General features: G+C 35.5%; 1 protein-coding gene across 3 annotated transcripts in view; it reads left to right on the top strand.

Annotated features, from left to right (window-relative positions):
* Window positions 1-5349, top strand: part of LOC121381117 (protein kinase C and casein kinase substrate in neurons protein 2-like) — a 53166-nt gene extending 47817 nt beyond the window's left edge. For all 3 annotated transcript variants that reach the window (XM_041510237.1, XM_041510235.1, XM_041510236.1), the window contains one exon: window positions 1437-5349. In XM_041510237.1, the coding sequence (XP_041366171.1) occupies window positions 1437-1543 (107 nt within the window). In that variant the 3' untranslated portion in view covers window positions 1544-5349. The remainder of the gene's footprint in view (window positions 1-1436) is intronic.
* The last annotated feature ends 11805 nt before the right edge of the window (window positions 5350-17154 follow it).

Here is a 17154-nt window from a genome sequence, read left to right as displayed (position 1 = left end):
TCTTATAAGCTTATACGTTTCTTTGGTTTAGTGATAAAGCCATCAGTACATGTAAGAACCTGGGTTGTCATTCCAGTACGTTTTGTGATCCACTCTGTCGGTGGGCCCATTTGGGATATTTCTCAGTCCAGGCAATGCACCATGACTGGTATATCAATGGCAGTGGTATGTGCTGTCCTGTCTGTAGATTGGTGTATGTAAAAGATCCATTGCTACTAATGGAAAATTGTACTGGGTTTCCTCTCTAAAACTTATATGTCAAAATTACCAAATGTTTGACATCCATTAGCCGATGATTAATAAATCAGTGCTCTAGTGGTGTTGTTAAACAGAACAAACTTCTTTGTTCTCATCCAGAGCTAACTTCTTTGTTCTCATCCAGAACTAACCGGTGGTGTGTGTGTGTGTGTGTGTGTGTGTGTGTGTGTGTAAAACCAATAAACTGATTTACCTCTTACTAACAACGATATGTACATGTATAAACCCCTATCCTGAATAGCAAGCCCAAATAGATGAGCTGTGTCCAAGAAAGCTTGCTTCAACCATAATAGGAAGGAAGGAAATGTTTTATTTAACGACGCACTCAACACATTTTATTTACGGTTATACGACGTCAGACATATGGTTAATGACCACACAGATATTGAGAGAGGAAACCCACTGTCGCCACTTCATGGGCTATTCTTTTCAATTAGCAGCAAGGGATCTTTCATATGCACCATCCCACAGACAGGATAACACACGGCCTTTGATATACCAGTCGTGGTGCACTAGCTGAAGCGAGAAATAGCCCAATTGACGGGGATCGATCCCAAACCAACCGCGCATCGAGTGAACGCTTTACCACTGGGCTACATCCTGCCTCTTCAACCGTAATAGGATTATAAGCACAAAAATAAATTTATTTAAAAAACAAAAAATAGCCACTTCTATTCCACAAAGGTTTGAAATGGTGCTGGTTATACTGATTAGATCAAGAGAAATTTCTATCACATTTTCTGCACATTGCACATTGTACTTCACACATAAAAATTCTAATTGGAACAGTTTGTTTGGGTGTTGTAAATTGACAAAAACATTTTTCTTTTTTTTAAATGGCAGGATGTAGCCCAGTGGTAAAGCGCTCGCTTGATGCTTGGTCGGTTTGGGAATGATCCCCATCAGTGGTCCCATTGGGTTATATCTATTCCAGCTGGTGCACGATGACTGGTATATTAAAGGCTGTGGTATGTGCTAGCCTGTCTGTGGGATGGTGCACATAAAAGATCCCTTGCTACTAATGGAAAAATGTAGCGGGTTTCCTCTCTATGACTGTCAAAATTACCAAATGTTTAACATCCAATAGCTGATGATTAAACAATCAATGTGTTCTAGTGGTGGTGTTAAACAAAACAGACTTTTTATTTTAAAAAAACCCATAATTTGCTTTGTTTTAGGTGATGTATTTGTTGAAATCAGGGGCGAGGACGAAATGGGTTGGAGCAAAGGCAGAAAAAACGGTGTCGAAGGTCTTTATCCAGCGAACTACGTCGAACGGTTGTAGAAGATTCCACGATTTACTAAAACAGAAAAAAAAATATATATGTCTACCAGCAATACTTACAACATGCTCCGTATTACTATTAGAAGAGTTGGCACGCATCTTCCAGACTGAGGACTTAGTAATGTTATTATTGTCTGTATCACACACACACCGCGTTCATCACGTTCCGTGTAGTTTACAAAACACTGTGCATTGTTGTGTGTAGTGTATATCAATAAACATTTCATGTATATATTCCATCTGTATATATTGAGATTCAGGTTCATGTAAAGATGTTTTTAAACATCTGCATTCTCTCAGTGTGTGTCTGGATCGTTTGATAGCTCGTGGAGGGGGGTGCTGGATGGGGGTGGGTCTCTTATCATTCATCGGACGTCATTTTGCATGGATTCGTCTATTGGTAGTAGGATTCGTTGCTTAAAAAAAGAAAATTATATAAAGAGGACTTCCAAAATGTTTTTGCATTAACGTTATATGCTCTACTACACATCAAACATTGTGTGTAGTTAGTCGTCTTAAGTCTAGTAATATCATAGTGATTGTTAAGATTCATCATTGAAGTCTCTTGGTTACATATAATGTAAACTAAACTGTTTTCTTGTTTTTATTGATGTATGAAAGAACTAAATGTTTTAAATGTTTTGCATAAACCTAAATTTAATGAAACAGTTAGTTCCCTTTGACAACAGCTTATGAATCGGACAACGAAAACACTACTGATTTCACTTGAATAAATTCCTCTTTTTTTTTTTCCAAATAAAAATATTACAGTCATTAATTCATTAATTTATTTGAGTTTATAACATGTCATGTCCAAGTTTAGTTTTTCTGTATCATAAGGCATGGTATTAAGTCATTAGTGTATTTCTCTTTTTTAACTTTTGAAAAAAATATAAACCAAAAAAAGACATTTAGTTTTAATTTCAGTATACCAACCCTTTAGCTGGATAAATAAAGACAATCCAGTGCTGTGGACTTGTAACATAAAGTTCTCTTTATAATTGGGATATATTTAATATAGTTTTAAGTCCTTTGTAAGATTATAATATTCAATCTAAAAATGAAGGGCATTGTTAAAAAAAAAAAATTTTTTAAATGTAACCTTTGTGTTAATATTATTATTTTTAATCTAGTGTAATATATGACCTATGGACACAAGGAATAATTTGTAAAGTGTTCATGCCCTGTAAAAGCTTACAACAAAGAGCGCTTGTACCATTTGAACTTACAGTAGAATGGAGGTATTTAAACATGTTCATCTTTTCACTTTTAGTATTACGTTACGCATCAACTATTGCTACCTCTCTCGCTGTATGACAACCTGTGTGACTGCCCAGGCCAGAGATTTTCCAAGCTACCTTAGCACTCCGATATAAAATCTCCATAAGCTGTGACGTCACAACAATGCATGCCAAAGCCTATAACAGTTGTAAGCTGTGACACAACAACAATGCATGCCAAAGTCTACGATGGTTGTAAGCTATGACGTCACAACAATGCATGCCATAGCCTTTGATGGTTGTAAGCTGTGACCTCGCAACAATGCATGCCATAGCCTACAACTGTTATAAACTATGACGTCACAACAATGCATGCCATAGCCCATGACGGTTGTAAGCTATGATGTAAAACAGTTCATGCGTATGACAGTTTTATGATATCGGAGTGCGAAGATAGCTTCAAAGATCTGGGCCCAGATTTTGATCTTCCTTAATTTTCCATCGTTTCACATCAGTCTTTGTATATAAGGTGGGTCTGGTTTTATTATTATTTATTTTCTGGCAGTAAAATGTTATGCTTGATTTGCAGTGATATCAGAACATTTTGTTCAGAACTGGAAAAAAATAATATTGCTTATATGTTTGGTATTTTGGAAAGTACTGCTATAAAGAAACGTTTCACATTTGTTTTAAATTAAACATTAATTAAAGCTTCTGATGTATGTATACTGATATATATATATACTGATATATTGATTAAGTTTATAGCTTGTCTTTAGTTTTCTGGACCATAAATTATGATATTGTTATAACCACAAATGAACTTGTCTGAGCGAACTACATGAATGCATTTAGTAGGTGTATGTTTCAACAGTTCAGTTTACAAATTGTTTTCAGATTTGAATTTGACGATTGGTCTTTAAAACAAAATAGTTACTGTTACAGTAACAAGACCTAAATAATTAGTTATAATTAGTTAAAATAAAATAGTATTTTTTTAACCACTAAAATAACTTGGAACGATGTTAATTCTTGTTCATTCGAGAAGACTGTTTTTCACCAAGGTGCTCTTGTTTTTGTTAACCTTCATATGTGATACACACCAAAAGATAGTCTAGGGTAGTAACCGTGTACGTTGAGCTTTTACTGGTTATTTCCCATAATAACCTCTGAGGCTGATGATTTTTGTATGCCTAGGCCTAAAAGAATAAATGTTATTCTGAAAGATGGGCAAGATGTTTTGTTGACAATTAGGTAATTTTATTTGAAATTGTTTCTTGCCTTTGCAAAAAAAAAGACCAACAACTGCAGCTTATTAAATAAGCTAATTTGTTAGCTTTTGGGCGAGTTATGAAATACATTTGGCTCCAGGCCCAGTTCTTCTTGGGGTTTTTTAGAGTCTAGACTTTTAATTTCATGGCAATGTCATACAAATTGTATGCATGTGACATCATTAGAGATTTGTGTCTAGACTATAAAATATAAGCAAGGGCTCTGTTATATTGGGCAAAAAATCACTTGCACTTAAACTCTAATTATTGTTTTACAAGTAAAATGATGTACTCAAATAATCAAAATGTTAATCACTGTACTATTTTTGCATGTATATATATCATATAATTATTATAGATGTAGGTACACGTACATGTAGGGACGTCTGAACTATGACACGGACCTCAAAGAAAGGAAAGCTCAAGGTTCATTCAGGGACTGATTCGAGGGCTGGAAAAGGGTTTCACTAGACATATTTTCATCTGTGACACCAATTGACTTGTCTTGTAAAAATAATAGACCGAATTTACGAAGCTTGTTTTTATCTTACTGCATGTAATTACATGTATGTGAAATGCTTAAACACCCTAGGTTTTTTTTTAAAGAAAACTCTGCTTCGTAAATTCAACCCAATGAGTTTTTCTTTGGGTTATGTCAAATGTGTGTTCTCTTGTTGTGACCCTGAATTTAGAGTAGGTTAATAACTAGTATATCATGGTATAGGTAAATAGTAAAATTGTATAGGTGTTATCTTAATATGTATTTTATATATCCACACCATGAACAAATATAAATAATAGTAATATGCATGTAAGTGGTACAAGTTAATCAGATAAAAGATTATATTCTCTCAAAACTGATTTGTGAGCGGTTTGCTCATTTGATAATAATGTCATTTTGATTTAATTGGCCAGTGTTGTAAAAAAAAAAAAAAACCTAATTTTTGATAGGTTTTTTTTTTCTTCTGTTTTTAGTTTATTATTATTATTTTTAAAATCTTGCCATCACATTTGCGGAACAAGATGGGTGGTATACTAAGTCATTCTCAATCATTGCATAAACGTTTTATTTACATAGCATCAGTTGACAAGTGGGCGCTTGCCTTGAAGGTTGACATTTGAAGAAATTTTCATTGGCTGTTGGGTGAACATGTTTTGAGTTCAAGTACTGATCATCCTGTACGCTCATTATTCTCATTTCTTATTTTAAAGGTATACTGTCACGGATTTAAGGACCTTATTTCTCTAAAAATGGATAATAAATAAAAATTACATTAATTGTTGGAAACCAAATCTAGCTATCGCATCACCTTAACTGAACCATGATGGAGTGAAATCCATGCCAACTCTCTGCAATTTTACTTTTTGAATTATGGACCACTGAATATTTAGAAAAAAATTCAATTATTTTTTCTAAATATCATTAATAAATGGAATATGGTGGTTATGAAGATGGTTGAATAAAGTACATTTAGGGACAAATTGAATTATTTTTGTTCAGGTAATACTTTGTTAGGCCATTAAATAGGTCAGTGGTTTGTGACAATATGCCTTTAATCAATGGCTGATTAGCATTTGTACAAAATAGTGGTGTAATATTTAACAATCATTGTACATTGTTCCATAAGTTCAACAAAACTATGATCATAAAAAAGCAACAAAGAATAACATCTTCTACTTTTGAAATAAAGAGTAGAAGTATAGTCTTCCAATACCAAACACAGAGTTAAGATACGTGTATCACTGAGACTGCTCTTGTTACAATAAGGTAAATAAATTTTGTATTTTCCATAACCATTCCATCATTCCAGCCACTGGGATTGATTTGCTCTGTTCAGTTCTGGACCCATATTCACAAAACATCGTAAGCCTAGTTTTACAAGTAAACGTAAATCTACGACTGAAGAGCTATTCACGAAACAACGTAAATGTAAGTTACGTGTAAAATTGGACGTAAATATAAGAGTGCCTCCAGTTAAAACTAACTCTGCACGTAAGTCGTATACATATAATAAATCAAAGACGATCGCCGTTGTTTACTATTATTTACGGAAACTGGCAGCATTTCCAATAATTGAAGCAGTTTGCGATGGCGAACGCCCGTGGATTTAACATATTTTTGTTGGTGATCAACGGATGTTTTCGACTCTGCCAATTTCTCCCGAGTTATCTTTTCCTTTTTAAGAAATGTCCTCAAGTTCGTACCAAAACGCGGATCCTCACCAATACCAATATGTCATGGTTCGCCGTTCGCGATGTTATTGTTAGCAGACAACAAACGAAATTGAGTTTTGCACATTTGTTATTTACCCGGTAGCCATCGTTTTGAATGGGTTTTTTTCAATTTCTCCGGTGAGAGTGTTAAATCGTAGATTTACGTCCAACTAAGTTACGTTTACATTTACGACCATCTTTGAGAATAAGGTGCTTCTTGCACGTAAATCTCCGGCAGACGTAAGTGCTAGTCGTAGACGTAAATTTACACCTTTTTGTGAATATGGGTCCTGGACTGTAAGTACAGGGAGGTATCAGTCAGGTAATAAATGATTGACTATCGTAAATACTTTATCACTGACCCAGTCTCAAACAGTAGCTCAGTTTTTAATAGTACATTCATGTGGGGGAGGGGGGGGGGGGGGGGGAGAAGAAGAAACCTGGAGTTGTTTTTTGAAGCCGCAGTTTTGAATAGAAGTCTGTTCACTGATGTATTTGAATCCCTTCATTGTACGCCAATACACCTGACTGTTTTTGCTTTTATTGCATAAGAATGTCCTGAATAGTAGAAGATGGATTTCCAATAGTTGCCAGTTCTTGAATACTACCTACTTCTCAGACGGGCATGAATATAACTAGAAGCTGCATTCTGAAATGCAACTTTGTTAACTGATAAATTTGAAGATTCTCATTATAGCATTACTCTTTTTGCTTTCTTTACACAAACACATAACAAAAAGTGGAAGTTTGGATGTCAGATAGTATCCTGGTTATGAATTGTATCTGAATTTAAAAAAAAAAAAAAGCCCCTGGATAGTAATCAAGTACTTGTGGTATATGTATTTTATTTGTATTGGTTTAATATGATTGAATCACAAAAATGTTTGTCGGTGGCAAAAGCTCTATGGCTCATGCATGTAAAATTTTGGAGACTAGGCTCAAATCTTTCAATAATGTCTGGGCGGGACGTAGCCCAGTGGTAAAGCGATCACCTGATGCGCAGTCAGTCTGGATTGATCCTCAAATGGGCTATTTCGTGTTCCAGCTGGTGCACCACGACTGGTATATCAAAGGCTGTGGTATGTGCAATTCTGTCCTGTGGGATGGTGCATATAACAGATCCCTTGCTGCTAATTGAAAAAGAGTAGCCCATGAAGTGGCGACAGCAGGTTTCCTCTCTCAGTGTCTGTGTGATCCTTAACCATATGTCTGACGTCATATAACCGTAAATAAAATGTGTTGAGTGCGTCGTTAAATAAAACATTTCCATTTCTTGTCTGTGGGATGGTGCATATAAGAGATCCTTGCTACTAATGAAAAAAGTAGCGGGTTTCCTCTCTAAGACTAAAATGTCAAAATCATCGGATGTTTGGCATCCAATAGCCGATGATTAACAAATCAGTGTGATCTAGTGGTGTCGTTAAACAAAACAAAGTTTTTAACTTTAATGATGTCACACTTGCAATTTGTATGCATTGCTTTGATCTTGATATCTGAAGAACTTACTAAACACTTGAGCCTAGACTCTAAAAGTTTTATAGACATGGGACCACCTCAGAGATTCTGTTCTAAAACCGACTGAATGATTCACTAGTTTATACATAAGGCTGTGGTTTACGTTACCATATGGAGATTTGAATTGTCTTATGTTACTGTCATGTTATCATCACCTGTTTTACATGTATGTATGTGTGTGTGTGACTTTAGATCGTGTGGTTATGGTGATGTAGATAATCAAAGTAACCAATTGGCGAGGTACAGTAAGGCTAAGCAGATATTTTCCTCACGTTTACAACTTGGTGCATCCCAGTGTAGCCAGCAAGTGCAGAGATTCAAGATTTTAATGTCTATGGTAGTTCATTGATTATGTGTAATTGGACTGTATCATAAGGTTGTGGGTTTTTTTTGGGAGGGGGGGGTGTGTCAACAATTACATAATGGTTTGGGATGTCGAGGGGAGGTAGGGTATCATGGAATGGGTTATAAAATTTGGATGATCATGGTATGTGTTACAAAATGGGGGCAGTGGGGAACATGTGTTACAAAATGTGAGGGTCATGGCATATGTTTCAAAATTGGGGAAAGTGGAGGTCAATGTGTGTTAAAAATGTGTTAAAATGCAGGTCATGGTATGTGTTACAAAGTGTGGGGATTGAAGGGTATGTCTGTCAAGGGCTATATAACTTTTTCAATGCATTGTCTCTTTTTTTTTCTTTTCTTTTTTCCTCCCATTTTTTTGTTATTTTTTTTTATAAATTAATAAAGCAATTGCACCCAGTCAAAACCAATTTGATCTGTTAAAGATTTTTTTGTTATCATTTCAGTGTGTTAATCATTATATATGAACCTTGACATTACTTCCACTTGTTGTGAACAAAATATTTTAGACACCTAATATTACCTAGTACTTTTTTTCTTCTTGTTTTTTAATAAGTGGATTGTTTTACGCCACTACAGATATCTCCTTGTAGATTATGACAGTGTAAATATGATTAAGGACAAATATTTAGGCCATAATCAAATAAATTCATCATTTTCATAGCCACTTGCCCCAAGGATAAAGTTCCAACCATATTTTTTATTGGCAAAACATAAATAAATAATCTTTGCCTCGATGTGTGGTATGTCCTGGAAAACAAAAATTGGGTGAGAAAATTTTAGCATTTATTTTATTATGGCCTTAGTTGTTATTAATACTGGGACTAGACAATGACACCAACGAAAATACTGGTTTCCTGTGGTAAACAGTACAAATTGGAAATTACTCTTAATCTTTTTTAATCATATTGTTGCTTGCTTCATCTTTCAGCACATTCCTCTCTCTTTATACTGCTTCTCACATTACCAGTGTGTCCATGTCAACTTCAGCTTGTAAGATTTTAGTTCATGTTTGGTTGACAAGAAGATAAAGATTGGACGGGAGTGGATGTCCTATAGATAGACGAGGTAGTAGATAGAGATTCATGGAATCGAGCTCTCTGTCGCCAAATACGCATTGTGCTCCGCATTGTGCAGATACAGTTTTGATCACGGATAATGTTTGTCATTCAGATTCACAAAGCCTCTTATCTTGTACAGGTGTGTATACACACATACACACACACACACACACACACACACACGCGCGCGCGCGCGTGCACACGCACACGCACACACACACACACAAAGCTTAGACACCTGCTTGTGCTATTTTTTTCAAAGCATAATTAAATTAACTCTGGGTTAGTCTTATATTTTCCTTTTAATTATTTCTGCACAAATACAAATTAGGTTTTTAGCATTATGTGTTTATTATTGGTATTGATTCTGTTCTTGGTTTTGAACATTTCTGCTAACCACTGGTTAAACTTTCTAACGTTTGAACAACCGACCAATATAAGAAAGAATTTCGAAAGATAACATTATTCATGGGGTCATAGATATGAGGGGTGGGGGGGGGGGGGTTGCTCATCTGGTTGCTGTGGGATTTTAGGTGTTTGGGAGTTTTGACAAGAGTTAGTGGGTGGGGCTGTGTTTTTTTTTTTTTTTTTTTTTTTTTTTTTTTAAATCGAGTCACAAGCCAGTTCTTTAGTACAGCATGTTTTGGAAGATCTTTACATTGCAATTTATTTGTTTTGGGGTTTTTTGTAAGGTTTTTTTTTAATTTATTTTTTATTTTTTAGGTTTTTTGAAAACTATTTTAATAGGTTTCATTTCTGTACTTAAATCACTTTTTATTGTCTGTTTTATTTTTATATTTAAAAAAGATAAATTGTTTAATAAATTCTAAATTTAAAAACTATTTTAAAATGTGTGCATTAGCCATTTGTGGTTAATATATCACTAGACAAAACTACTATGTATACACCCTATTATCAGAACTGTTTATAATAATGATAACAGCTGTTGACGTTTTTGGTTGTCATTGTTTAAGAATAAGTTAGCAAGCTGGAACGTTTTCTTCCATATAAAACGAAGACCTTTATCTACAGTTTGTGTAGAATGGTTTATTATAAGAGAAGTTGTTTATTTTATTTTTCTTCATTTTATTAAAGTATTTATCCCACAATGGCCTGCTTGCAATGAGGCAAAGTTAACAAGGTGATGTTAATATTGTTTTACCATACACGCATGGTACATGTATATGTTGTTATAGAAATATTGTATGTATTTGTTATATAAATATACAGTTTATTAATCAAGCAATAAATGTACACTTAACCAGTAAGATGGCGTTTTTTAAATTTATTTTTGTTTCTTGCTTATGTGCATTTAACTTCCTTTCTAGTGCAAAATACGTTATTGCAGTCTTGTGCCGCCAAGTGTCATTACGGTCGATTGGAGTCGTTTGATTTCTGTTATTAAATATAAAGTGTAAAATTTCATTCTGCACAGATGCTTTTGTGAAAATTGAAGACCAGTATAGTTGATACGTTGAGAGAACAAGTAAACTTAATCCGATTTTTATACACTTAATATGCATTAACGGGATATGGCATATGGATTGAAAGGAAAGGAAATGTTTTATTTAACGACGCACTCGACATATTTTATTTACGGTTATATGGCGTACGGATTGAAGTCGTTAACATTCTGTTCAGATGGTTGTATATGCATGTAATCGCTGTTTTACCTCGATGGATCCATTCAACTGATTGAGGGTTTTTTCGTTTCAACCAGTGCACCACAAAAGGTCCCAAGGCCTTGGTATGTTTTTTCCTGTCTGGGATGGTGCATATAAAAGATGCCTTGATGCATTAGCGAAAATGAGCGGGTTTTCTCTGATGACTGTCAGAATTACTAAATGTTTGACATCCAATAGCCGATAATTAATTAATGTACTCTAGTGGTGTCGTTAAACAAATTTGTAATAGCTGTTTTACCAACTTTAAAAATTCATTTGGCAACTGATTTGGGGTGTGTGTTTTTTTTTTTGGGGGGGGGGGGGGGGGTGATGACAAAGATACGTTTAGTCCGTCTCATCATCCCAACAAGAATGTTTTTGGTAAATAATTAGTTTGGCGTGTCTAAAGAAGAAAAATGAAAGCATTTTGGAAATGTTAAAAAAAAAAAAAAAAATGTGCCCTGTTCCAGGAAGCGATTTTAGCCCTAAGATCATCGCAACTGCACAGCTAACATATACACTTAAAGGGACATTCCCGAGTTTGCTGCAATTTTTAAAATGTTATCGACTAACAGAGACTTTTTAACGATTGTAATTACATATCAAATATATTTTCCTGCACAACATATTAGAGGCTGTATATTAAACGTGTTTCTCATCGTTTTAATATTTGTACTAGCGTAAATTTCATTTTATTTCCTAAAATACTTTTTTTTCGTACGTACGAAATTATTTGAAGATAAAATCCAGTTTGGGCTTCTTACAAATATTAAGACGACAAGAAACACATTGAATATACAGACACTGATATTCTAAACAAGAAAATATATTTAATATGTAAGTTTAATCGTAGAAATATTTTATTAATCGGAAACATTTTATAATGCGGCAAACTCAGGAATGTCCCTTTAAGGTGATCTTAGTGCTAAGATCGCTTTGTGGAACATCGTGAGCCTAGTTTTGCACGTGAACGTAAATCTACCACTAAACCACAATTCTTATTACTGTTAATAGTACAACTATAGTTAGAAGTATACATATTTCATTTCCATTCGTCCTTAAAATGCTCCATTTTCAGTGACGATGTAATTTTTTCCCTGAAATTGATGCTAAACACATGCACACATATGCCCGATATAACTGCTAGTCGCAGACCTAAACTTACGATGTGTTGTGAAAGTGGCTCCAGTTTAGTAATAGTCGAACCTCTGTGCTAGTTGTGATTTACCACACAAAAAAGAAGAGGAAAGTCTGGGAGTGGCAGTCCTCTGTGGCGATGCAAGAAGGATGAAATCTCCAGTAAAAAATCTCAGGAGTGGCTGTCATCTTATAGACGAGGCATTAGACAGAGATTCATTGAATCAACCACTATTTTGCCAAATACCTTTTCGACTTTGTATTGTGCACAAATACGGCCATAATCACGTATTTCGGTTTTGTCATTGAGAGAAGATCGCATTGTTTAATTTGAAACTACTAACACTTACGTCTTTGCTGTACAATTATACTTGTAAAATGTGGAATGTGTTATGCCTTTGTTGCTATCTGTCCAAACGAGAAAAGAAATATTTGGCAGAAGAAATGTCTTGGAATGGAATCGAAAGGAAGGACGAAAAGGAAGAAAATGTTTTATTTAACGACGCACTCAACAAATAAAATGTGTTGAGTGCGTCGTTAAATAAAACATTTCCTTCCTTTCGTTCCTTCCTTTTGATTGCATCTTGAAATTGTGCTGAAATTTCTAGGGATAATTTTACTTATTTGTGATATTTATATTTATCTCTTTATACTGTTTTTAAGTTAGCTTATGAGAGGACGTAGCCCAGTGGCAAAACGCTCGCTTGATGCGCGGTCGGTCTGGAATCGATCCTAATGGACCATTTTTCGTTCCAGCCAATGTACCACGACTGGTATATAAAAGGCCGTGGTATGGCAGTCTTGTCTGTGGGATGATGTATATAAAAGATCCCTTTCTACTAATGGAAAAATGTACCGGGTTTCCTCTCTAAGACTATATGTCAAAATTACCATATGTGTGACATCCAATAACCGATTATTAATAATCAATGTTTTCTAGTGGTGTCGTTAAACAAACCAAACATCTTTTTAAAAAAAATTCTTTCTTCATTCAATTTCTTTTTAAGCAAAAGACAATATTATCATTACTTATGCCTTCACATCTTCTGAAATTTGAACGGATCCTTATAGACGTGGGTGATTTCTCCCTCGTGGAATAAAAATGGGATCGAGTTTCCATTTATACATACGTGTATGTGTAATTTTAAAATTAAATCAGATTTACAAGGGCAGAAAAAAAATCTAATCAAAGGTTTCAGCTCTCTTCTAATTGGATACGTGTCCCTCCACGTTGTAGACGGGCGAATTAAATATAGTCCGTTCTTTAAAAATAGCTGTCTTCGTGAGTTCCTTATACCGTCATTAAGATTCGACGTTATTGAATAAAATTGATTTAGTGTTTAACCTCGGTTATTCGGAGCCATGATTCAGGAAGCGGGGTTTAAGAATCAGTATTCGTTTTCGCGTAGATTTACCTGGCCTGAGTTCCAAACATAGCGATCTAGACTGATAAATTCCACGAACTCACTGGGAACTGGGAATAAAAATAGCTCATGCGTAATCTACGAAATGCCAGAATATCGTGAATGTGCATATTGGTATATATATATAATTAGCAATAAAGGAAACGTCAGGTACAAAACAATAATAATAAAAGGAGACCTTTTTAGGCCGTGAAGCGAAAGACTGTTTTCAAGCTGACATATATTTAAAAGGAGCATTTCTGTTTTAATTAACATATCATATAACATTTATTTCATTTATTATGCCTCAAGAGCTTTATATACAAAGCGAAAACGATTGCTGTTAAATTATTTGACTATTTGTTATTTTCTATAAAATATAAAGTATACACCATGATTAATTTGTGTGTATATATGTGTATTTATAGAGAGAGGATTCGTCACGAGTTTTATTAATATGGAATATCAACCGAGTCTCAGTGTATAAGTGTCCACAGGAATAACAAATAGTTTTATAACGGTTGTGTATGTCAAGGTCACAATGACTCACTAAAATAACTATTATATATATTTATCCAGCAATCACTGTAGACATTGGCAAGATATGATGACTAGATAAATCTCTATATTTTCGGTCAATGACCGAAAGTATAGGTCACGTGACATAAGCCCGACTCTACTCGAGTATTTCAGAGTAGATTTTCAATAAAGATACTCTTTAAATCATTTGTTGAAGTACAGTAAATACAAATAACTTTTAGTTTTGCGATAATAATAAAAAAATTGTATATTTATTTATGAATGAGTTTTGAAACGCTTTTTTAATGTGACAGAATGTAGCTAGCATCTGACTAATAATGACGTCATGTATCTTGTATGACGTCATATGGCAAATGCCTTGCTAGGTTGACAATACTCGATTTGCATACACAAAACTGGAATAAATAACGATTTTTAAAATATTCCTGTAGGACTGCAGGATAAAAGAATTAAATGGTTACTGTCTTAAGATATCGGCTTTATCCTGCTCAGGACGAATGGCGAATGCTGCAGGATAAAGTCGATATGTTAAGACAGTAACCAGTTATTCCATATATATATACAGGGTACGTGTGATGTGTATCTGCGTTTCTTTTGTCGTTCAGTATATATGTAAAGGATATTATGTAAATTCGACTTAAGTATTAACTTTATGACTAGATCGAAATGTTCGTCTAAGACGTCTTAGCGCAAAAGATAGCTCATAAATGCTTGAGATATATAAAATTCTTAAACTTATGGAAGCAGAAAATAGAAACTATAATATAACATTATCCCTAGTATCTGCTATCTTTTTTTTGTATGTGGTAGCATATATAAAAACTGCTTGGCTATTGACCTTTAAAATAAAGCCCATGCGATTTCGACCGGTTTTCTGTGTCTCACCAATCCATTATTTTCTGTGAGTACATGAACCTTATAATGTTATAGTTAAATATAAACAGGAAAATCGTCGTCATCATCATCATCATCACCAACACCACCATCAAAATCAACACCATCATCACCTTCATCATCATCATCATCACCACCATCATCATCGTCATAATCATTGTCATCACCACAACCACCACCACCATCATCATCATCATCATCACCACCACAACCACCACCACCATCATCACCATCGTCGTCGTCATAATCATCATCGTCATGATCACAACCACCACCATCATCAACAACACCACCATCATCATCACCACCACCACCATCATCATCATCACAACCACCATCATCATCATCACCATTATCATAATCATCACCATTATCATCATCCTCACCACAACCACCATCAACAACACCATCACAACCACCATCATCATTGTCATAAATCATCATCATCATCACCACCATCATCATCAACACCATCACCATCACCACCACAACAATTATTGTCATCATCATCATCAACAACACCATCATCATCATCAACATCAACAGCAGCAGCAGCACCACCACCACCACCATCATTATCGTCATCACCACCACCACCACCACCATCATCATCATCATCAACAGCAACAACATAATAACACCATTAGCACTACCACCACCACCATCACCACCACCACCACCACCACCATCATCACCATCATCATCATCACCACCACCACCACCACCACCATCATCATCATCATTATCATCACCACCACCACCATCATCATCATCAACAGCAACAACATCATAACACCATTAGCACTACCACCACCATCACCACCACCACCACCACCATCATCACCATCAGCACCATCATCATCATTATCATCACCACCATCACCATCAGCACCACCGTCACCATCAGCACCACCATCATCATCATCATTATCATTATCATCACCACCATCACCATCATCACCATCAGCACCACCACCATCACCATGACTGAAACCGTGCGTATATATAGCAGTTTTAGCCATACAAGTTACTATTGTCGTCTATGCGAGTTGATTTGTATGTATATACCTTTAAGATGCGCTGTGCGTTGCAACTGGTATCATATGTTGAAACTGCAATTGCTAAAGCAATAAACGTTAATAGAGCATGCAGACAAAAGATGCCATATCTAATGAAACGACCAATAACTGCAAATGGACATGCTAAGACCCAGTAAATTGAAGGTGCAATCAAGCAGCAACGAAGACAAAGCAGCTCTTTTATCGTCTGGAATCAAAGACTGGAAAGCCAGGAATTCCTTTCATTTATTTCTGGAACAAAGGGTAAAAGAAAATATCGCCTTTTGTTTTAATGTAGTTTGATTTTTGATTTTGTTATTGTTTTTTTTTAAAGATTGTGGTTGAAAAACAAACTCCCACAGAAGAAACAAGATTAGTTGTAAACAGAGCAGTATATTTAATTAATTGTGTACTTATAATGGTTTGTTGTTCTACACATTTACTTTGAGCTTTCACTGAATGTGCACGTTACGCCCTATGACCTGACCTGACACATTTAGGGCGAGACGTAAAGCGGTTCGCTTGATGCGTGATCGGTCTGAGGTCGATTCCCGTCTGTGGGCACATTGGGCTATTTGTCTTTCCAGCCAGTGCACCACGACTGGTATAATCAAAAACCGTGGTGTATGCTATCCTGTCTGTGGGATGGTGCATGTAAAAGATCCCTTAATTGCTACTATTGGAAAAATGTCGAAATCGCTGTTTCTCGTTCCAGGCAGTGCACCACGACTGGTATATCAAAGTATGTGGTATGTGCCACCCTGTCTGTGGGATGGTGCATATAAAAGATCCCTTGCTACTACAGGAAAACAAATAGTGGGTTTCCTCTCTAAGCCTATATGTCAGAAACAGTAAATGTTTGACATCCAACAGCCGATGATTAATAAATCAATGTGCTCCAGTGGTGCCGTTAACCAAAACAAACATTTATGTTATGCACTGTGAAATTTCGTTGTCATAGGCGTCGGAAGATTCTAGAAACTGGAAGGGTTATTAATACATTGATTCGTCTTCCAACAGGAAGGAAAGAAAGAAAGAAATGTTTTATATAACGACGCACTCAACACATTTTATTTAAGGTTATATGGCGTCAGACATATGGTTAAGGACAACACATATTTTGAGAGGAAACCCGCTGTCGCCACTACATGGGGTACTCTTTCCCACAGGCAGGATAGCACAAACCATGGCCTTTGTTGAACCAGTTATGGATCACTGGTCGGTGCAAGTGGTTTACACCTACCCATTGAGCCTTGCGGAGCACTCACTCA

This window comes from Gigantopelta aegis, chromosome 9 (assembly GCF_016097555.1).
Source record: "Gigantopelta aegis isolate Gae_Host chromosome 9, Gae_host_genome, whole genome shotgun sequence".
NCBI lineage: Eukaryota > Metazoa > Mollusca > Gastropoda > Neomphalida > Peltospiridae > Gigantopelta > Gigantopelta aegis.
The sequence above is the reverse complement of the archived record's forward strand: the minus strand, read 5'-3'. Positions and strand labels throughout refer to the sequence as shown.